This window comes from Actinia tenebrosa, unplaced genomic scaffold (genome assembly GCF_029948245.1).
Source record: "Actinia tenebrosa isolate PJP-AT-01 unplaced genomic scaffold, QUT_ActTen_1.0 PGA_scaffold14__42_contigs__length_11649687, whole genome shotgun sequence".
NCBI classification, from domain to species: Eukaryota; Metazoa; Cnidaria; class Anthozoa; order Actiniaria; family Actiniidae; genus Actinia; species Actinia tenebrosa.
The window spans coordinates 3,951,579-3,959,426 of record NW_028292574.1 but is presented as its reverse complement, the minus strand read 5'-3'; the positions used below and the strand labels follow the sequence as shown (position 1 = coordinate 3,959,426).

At 35.7% G+C, this 7,848-nt stretch overlaps 1 protein-coding gene across 1 annotated transcript; it reads right to left on the bottom strand.

Moving 5' to 3' along the window:
* Nucleotides 1-2,541: 2,541 nt before the first annotated feature.
* Nucleotides 2,542-7,842, bottom strand: LOC116290893 (peptidyl-prolyl cis-trans isomerase H). Its single transcript, XM_031698013.2, has 10 exons — nucleotides 7,759-7,842; nucleotides 7,622-7,686; nucleotides 7,356-7,379; nucleotides 6,441-6,485; nucleotides 6,173-6,215; nucleotides 5,596-5,691; nucleotides 4,382-4,414; nucleotides 3,473-3,527; nucleotides 3,248-3,288; nucleotides 2,542-2,886 (listed from the first exon to the last, which is right to left on the bottom strand). The coding sequence occupies exons 1-10, from the start codon at nucleotides 7,828-7,830 to the stop codon at nucleotides 2,818-2,820; spliced, it is 543 nt and encodes a 180-aa protein (XP_031553873.1). The 5' UTR covers nucleotides 7,831-7,842; the 3' UTR covers nucleotides 2,542-2,817.
* Between the last annotated feature and the right edge of the window lie 6 nt (nucleotides 7,843-7,848).

Below are 7,848 nucleotides of genomic sequence, written 5' to 3'. Positions count from 1 at the left end.
TCATTTGTTAAATTCAACCAAGATGGCAGCTAGGCATTGAGTACACACGAATACCTTCATATTCAAAAACTTTACTGGGATTAGATTTTTTCAACTCTGTAAGTCACATTGAAGAAAAATCGCTATACAAATAACCCACAATAATGCATGTCAAACTTATATCCTTAAACTTATATCCATCTCTGAAAAAGTAAATCGTACTGACTTTCAAAAGACTAAAGGGAAATGCAAGAGTTTTCATATATACTTAATTCAGAATTATAAACACGTCTATATCTGTATTTGAGTTAGAATGTTATATTTAAAAAAACATTTTTAGCTTGATTTTTAAGAAGACTTTACATTAGTTAGTATATTTTTTAAAGTGCACATGAACCCTTCGACAATACTTTCAGTACTGATTCTACATAAAGTAAATAGTTGAATGGTAAAATATTTCTTGATTTGAGTGATGCGTTTCTAAGTTATGAAGGTTTATACTTCCAATATGCTAATGAGTGTGACGTCTATTAAGGCTTAATCAAATATACAAAATCGAACTGGTTCATAGATACAGTATTTAAGAAGCATCATTATTTTACTCATGGTTTACATGAAAGCTATTTACAATTTTTATTTTCAAAATGGCCAGCATTTAGTATTATTAGTTACAACAAAAACACTCAAATACCTTACCTGACGTCATCATCATTAACATATTGGAAGTATAAACCTTCATAACTTAGAAACGCATCACTCAAATCAAGAAATATTTTACCATTCAACTATTTACTTCGTGTAGAATCAGTACTGAAAGTATTGTCGAAGGGTTCATGTGCACTTTAAGTATTTTCTTTATTTTAACAAAAATGAATAGCTATTTTTTGTTTATTTTATTAATATTACAGCCTATTGTATCAGTACTATGTGGAGTCCCATTATCTTGTTTCTAAGATATCTATAACTTTCTTTTATCTGGAGGTTGATTCCTGTGAATTTTTGTCAAAAAATTTTTACTCTGGATATCTTCCGGGGGGGGGAGGGGGGGGGGGTAGTCCCCTATATTCACTATACAGGTATGTGCCGCCAAACAGGGTATGGTTTTCAGCGATTCTACTCTGGAACAGGGTATATGTAATCGCACTCGCTCTGGAACAGGGTATATGAAATCACGCTCTCTCCTCTCTGGAACAGGGTATCTATTTTCGCAATACTGGAACAGAGTATGGTTTTCAGCGATCTTGCTCTGGAACAGTGTATGAGTTTCAGTGATTTTACTCTGGAACAGGGTCAGGGTTCAGAGGGCTCAGCAGCACATCCCTACCCTAAATGGTCAAGAGTACCCCCCAGGGATATCTTGTACCCCATTATATTGAACCTGTTACCTCGGTACCATTACCTGGTCATGGAGAGGTTATGTTTGACATAACAGAACTCTACTGTATATTTTACCATGATTATGTTACCTGGATGTTTAAAAACCAATGTGCACGAGCATGAATCTCTAGCACAACGCATGATCGGAAACCAAGTACTACACATATCAGGACAAGGAAATCAATAGAATTATCCAAAAAATATTATCCCCTCATTTTGTCTGTTGAAATTCTTACAGTTTCAAAGAAAATGTCAAAGGAATAGAGAGTACTAAGCTTCCCACCCGGGGGGGGGGGGGGGGGGGTACTCCAATATATGGATTGTATATGGGGATGATCCGTTGAACAGGGTATGGTTTTTCGAGCTTCTTATCATAAACAGGGTATGCAATTTCACTCAAGTTCCAAGTTCTTCCTGAGTTTCCTGTCATATTCAGGGTTTCTGCTTTTGTATTGACCGAAACTGGTTATTATGGTCATAAAAAAATAATACGCGAGCTGACATGATAATTGAAACAGGAACTCAGTGCAATAAACTATATCTTTTGTCATAAACAGGGTCCACAAATTTGAGTTTTTTTTATCATAAACAGGGTACCCCTTTCAGAATCCCAGCGGAACACCCCTACCCAAATTCTGGCGGAGTACCCCCCGGGGCTTCCCATCATGCTATGTGCTAGAGATTCATGCTTATTAAGTATGCAAATAAATATAACATAACTTCTATAGCTAATGCTTTCAATGGTTATTTAAAGAACTGTAAGATTAATCCATATATATCGTTATTAAATATTTGTGTATACGATCAACATAATATTTGCTGCAAGAGTTGTAAAATCATCAAAGAATCACAAAAAAAAAAGAAACAACTGATAAAACTTAAAAAACTCTTTTAACATTCCTCAAGTGTTCTGAAAAACTTTTGCTAGTCGCTCGCTGATGATATGATATTGCCAGTAGAGTTGTATGCTTCTCACTATATACTGGAGAGCTGACCCCGGAAGTTACGCATTGCCTATCATATTTAATTGCAATAAACAAGTCTATCCCTCACATAAAATACAATTAGAATTAGTCAGAATAACTGTTATCTTCAATACTGTAGGAATGACAGAACAGAAAGTGTGTGTGTTCAGTGTTGTCATAGCAAACACCCCACCCCAAAGTAATGAGAATGCAAGATCAATAACATTAACAGTTATTTTATAAAAAAATGAACAGTAGATAGTTTAATTACTGTACATGTTTCGCTCACGTTCTACACTTCCAGCATGTTAGTATGAAACAGACCTCTCAGCGAGTACATTTTTATCTTGCTCAAACAAGAACTCTAGATCTTACCCTTGGAAATAAGGCAGTCTCAAGCAGATGCCTTATAGCGTGGTAGGGTTTGAACGCCAGTATATGAAGTCTACATGGTAAGTGTCTGTCTTACAATGGGATGTCTTATTGAATACTGTACCTACATCTCACCGCACTGGGATATTACGACCGGCAGCTTTGGTCTGTTGTTGGGACCAACTGGAACATTCTGAAAAATGAATAATAAATAAATGAATAAGTGAACAAATGGGTGAACAAATGGATGGATGGAGGAATTTTATGAATAAATGAAAATGTGAACAAATGGATAGAGGGATGGAAAGATAAATGAATGGGAAGGATGGGATGGGATGGATATTTGTAATGAATGGGTTGGTGGAAGGATGGATATTTGAAGGATGGATGGGTGGGTCGATGGATAAATGGATGGATGGACGGACGGACGGACGGATGGATGGGTAGGTCGATGAATGGATGCGTGGGTGGATGTTAATAGGTGGAAGAATAGATAGATGGACATATTATGATGAATGAATATTTGAATGAATAGATAAATGAAGAAAATGTACCTCTATTTTCCTCATGACCAGAAGCCCATCGATGAGTTTCCCTAGTTAACCAATAAAATTAAAGTGGAAAGTGAAAAAAAAAATGGAAGAAGTGTTTTAAAAAATCTTAAAAGTGTCTGAGGTTAAACCTTTTAGACCAAAGCCAGTTCTGGCTGGACATTATCCTATGTCAGCTGTTATTTTAAGACCTTTTTAGTACAATATGCTTGTCTTCTCAAAACTCACCAAATACAACATGTTTTCCATCCAAGAAGTCACATTTGGCACACGTTATGAAAAACTAAAAACAGAAAGTAAAATATTGATAGAGTGCAAACAATATAACCGTGAAACTTTAGTAATACTAAATAGCACAATTTCATGCAAATTCCATTGTTTTCTATTTTTTAATTAGCGCTATTTTGTACTATTTAGTAAATAGTGTTTCACAGATTAATTGTTTGCACTCTACACTTGTAAAAAGAATGTTTAATTTCTACCAGTACCATGTTCCTTTATTTGGATATCAGGGTGAATATTTTAGTTTATATTTTTGTATAACAGTACATGTATTTTATAGAGTGCATTCTATTACTTTAATGATCTATGAAGCTATGCTTAAAAAATTAGGTAAAACACAATGTCAAAAAGTTCAACTGTGGTATAAAACTGGGATCTTATGGTAGTTTTCCTAATATTAACTTTGGTATTCCCAAAGGTTTAGTTAGAAAAAGCCAGTGATTTAGTGAACACTGTTTTTCAAACATGACATCATTTTCAAGTTGAAATGGACTTAATATGCAAATGTTGGACATATACTCTCAAGTGCTAACAGATAGTTTATTTATGCTTTGATGGATTCTGATTGTATATTTATTTATTTAGAGACTTCCACTCAATCAAAATACAAAAGTTACAATACACAAAAAAACATGGCAAAGAGAGAAAAAAATAATGCAAGAAAATACAAGTACAAGACAGATAGACTGAGTGAGGAACAACTAACAGACACAAGGTCCCATTAAGTTACTCCCAACTAACAAAAACTAAAGTTATGATAACACAAAAAAAAAGAATTGTGTATTGAGATAGACAGTCTAGGCAGTCTAAAGGAAAATGCAAAATTATATTGCAAGAATAATCTTTGGAACTCACTTGACATCCATTTGTGTTGGGACCACTATTTGCCTGATGAAATAAAGGAAGTCATTAGTACTAATTATCATATGACCCGTACGGCCCTGCTCGTGCGCTCTAATAAAACCATTGGAAAAAGTCACGTGATGGGGGCCGGACGGGTTGACGTAAGCGGGCCGGAAAAACCCGTCCGGCCCTGCTCGAATCCGCGCGCTTTTTTTCTTTAATTATTTTTATTTTCGTGAGGGTCATATGATAAAATGCTTATTGACTGAGTTAGGTCGGGCCGTACGGGAAAATATTTGGCTCTCGGTCATTTGCACGGACCTCGCTGCGCTCGGTCCATACGACATGACCTTGAGCCAAATATTTTCCCGTATGGCCCTCCCACTCAGTCAATAAGTACATATTCACAATAGAGAGTTTAAGACTCTCGTTTACGGCAAACGTGAAACGTCAGTTGACCATTAAGACATTCTTTAAAATTAGTGAAAAGGAATCGCAAAAATCTCCAAGTAGTAGATAAACAAAAGAATGCTTGTCTTTGCTGAGAAGGTTTGCAAAAGGTTAAGTGAAATGTAGGGAAACAATGAAAACATAGTTGTGTTTGCCGTTTGCGGGAAGAAAAAACAGGAATCTTAATCTGCCTGTTATCAGCACTAGTCATCACCTGGTATAGATGGAGTTGGATTACATTTTTAATTGCATCTTTTAATCTATTTACTTTAAGTACATGGCTTAAAAGAATGGCGCCAGTCGCTGGTCATTATCACAGGCTAAATAGACCCGTTTCGAATTCCAAATTACCACTGTGTTTCTTGATTACAGACTCATTTGCACAGGGTTAGCCTCGCGTTTGTGCAGAATATTCACGTGTTCCAGTCAAGGTCCGTCGAGTTTCAAAGTGTTTGTATTGTTGAAGTTGTGCATTCTTTACTTTACCGTTGGTATTTGTGAATATTTAAACACTGATACGAGGCTAACCCTGTGCAAATGAGTCTGTAATCAAGGAACACAGTGGTAATTTGGAATTCGAAACTGGTTTATTAGTTTTAGCTCAGTCAAACCTTATTTCAGGCTAAACGTTACTGGTCAAAATGACTGGCAATGCAAGGATTTGACTGGAAAAGTTCCAATTCTGGCAGGACATTGTCCGATGTCTGGCAGTTATCTTAAGCCTGGTACTAGGAATTATGAATTGAAAAGAGTATTAAAAAACTAGTCATATGTACCATTGATAGAAGGCCACCAACGTCATGCTTTAATTTGAAATTTTCATCTGGAAAAGCTTGCTCACCATAGATACTAAATACACCACTACCATCACCCTGTGTAGCAAAACAGAGCACTATTATACTACAGTATGGTTGAAAATAAAATTGTTTTACATAAAAAAAGAATTCAATTTCCGAGAGCAAAGGGATTTTATTGTTCTGCCATCTAACAACAGGCAGCTCAACCTGTATTATGGGAGCCACAGGGCCGTAACCAGAACTTTTACAGGGAGGGTGCTCATCGAATAAAATTGGACCATTGATCGTTTTTTTTATTACCAACTCAGTGGCATAACTAGGGATTTTGCAGGGAGGTGCACAGGCAATAATTTGCAGAACCAAAAAGAAAAAAAAGGGTAACCAAAAGAAAGCAGAACCAAAAAATGAAAACAAAAAAAAACAGATGGACGAGCGGACCTTAAGCTTTTATGGAGGGGTGCACGTGCACCCTGTGCTCCCCCCTGCTTATGGCCCTGTGCCAGCACCAGATGTTGCAAAGCCTTTGTTGTGTTATATTCTTTAGTTGATTCTTTACCTTCATGAAATCTCCTCCTTGTACCATAAAATCTTTGATTACTCTAGAAATGACATTGAAAATATAAAATAGAAATCAAAATCAAACTTGATCCAACATTCATCCAACATAATATAATATAACATAATAATTATAATCACCTAGAGCCTAATAAACTGTCAGCATTTCATGACAAACAATCCTAATATTTGACCTAACAAATATTAGGTAAATGTTGGGTTTGCTTGTCAGGGCCTTTAAACTCTACATGTAGTTAAAGTCCACTAACCGGTGAAATGTTGCTCCTTTGTATCCAACTGGTAAGTTGTTTTTTCTATAAATAAAAAAATAATAAGTTCAATAACATGTTAAAAATTTAAGATCTTAGAATAAAAGCGTCAGATCAGTGGATCAGCCCAGAGGTTGTTTCAGGGTTCAATCTGTGAGTTAGCCATGCCCTGACTTAGATCAGCCCAGAGGTTGTTTCAGGGTTTAATCTGTGAGTTAGCCATGCCCTGACTTAGATCAGCCCAGAGGTTGTTTCAGGGTTCAATCTGTGAGTTAGCCATGCCCTGACTTAGATCAGCCCATATATATATATACAGCAATATGCAGAAATTTTGATCCTTTCATACATACATATGAGCATATCAAAAGTATATCAGAAATTATGGGATATCATCGCTGATATTTTTTTCCAGTTGCCTATCACTAGGGCTTTCTGAGAAAAATATCTGAGATGGTATCCCATAATTTCTAACAAAATTTTGATATACTTTTATGCATATGCAAAAGTATCATAATTTCTGCATGTACATGTAGCTTCTGTGCCTTCAGGAGTCGTTCTTCAATTCATATATATACATCTAATTGAAAAACGTTGACAAGAAGGTCATATCATCGAAGCTAAGACCGAAAAGGATTTTGGGTACTCCGAAATGTGTATTATATTTGCATATAGACATGTAAAAATGCACAGTAGAGCAAAGTCGTTTGACCTAGATTAACATGCCAAAGCCATTTTCCAAAGATTTACGCTGGAGAGCTGTTTGGCTGCGGTATTTTGTCTTCCCATGCTCCCCTTCGGTCTTAGTTTTGATGATATGACCTTTTTTTGAGCCCGACAACTTTCTTTCAATTAGGTGTATATATATATATTTATATTTATACCAGTCACAACAGTAAGTGTACTAAACAAACTAACCTGTATTCTCCTGTGCAAAATTGTCTAAGAAAGAAAAACAGATAAACTGAATTAATAAATCCTCTTATAGGAAATAATTTCTAATGATTTGAAAATTCGCACGTGGTTTACGTCAAAATGTACAAAATTTCAAAATTATGTCACAAACTCTTCAAAACAAAACAAAAAACTAGCTATCTTAGCTGGATAGATATGAAATGAGGCTATGATTAAGCTTTCTTTCAGTGAATTGAGAAGAAAACGGGGTGAAATGTTAATTTTTGTACCTAAAATTTTCAGCTGTTTTGGGGACAACGTCTGCAAAAAGTTCCATTTTCATCCGTCCCACATCCTGTAAAGTAACGAAAAGATAGACCCTCAGATAAAATATACTTAAGGAATTAAAACTAGCTGAATAACGTACTTGTCCTCCTATTGAAATGTCGAAAAACACCACTGGATTTGAAGGGTTTGAAGCTCCTGTCACTGCCGCCATTTTGTCTTCATAGACCAC

Bases quoted from the DNA above. Each gene is read 5' to 3' on its own strand.
- LOC116290893 (XM_031698013.2), bottom strand. From the start codon at position 7,830: ATGGCGGCAGTGACAGGAGCTTCAAACCCTTCAAATCCAGTGGTGTTT. The intron at 6,486-7,355 runs GTTAGTTTGTTT...TTTTATTTATAG, and splicing joins TTTTGCACAGGAGAATACAG to AAAAAACAACTTACCAGTTG. The intron at 3,289-3,472 runs GTGAGTTTTGAG...TTGGTTAACTAG, and splicing joins TGGAAAACATGTTGTATTTG to GGAAACTCATCGATGGGCTT.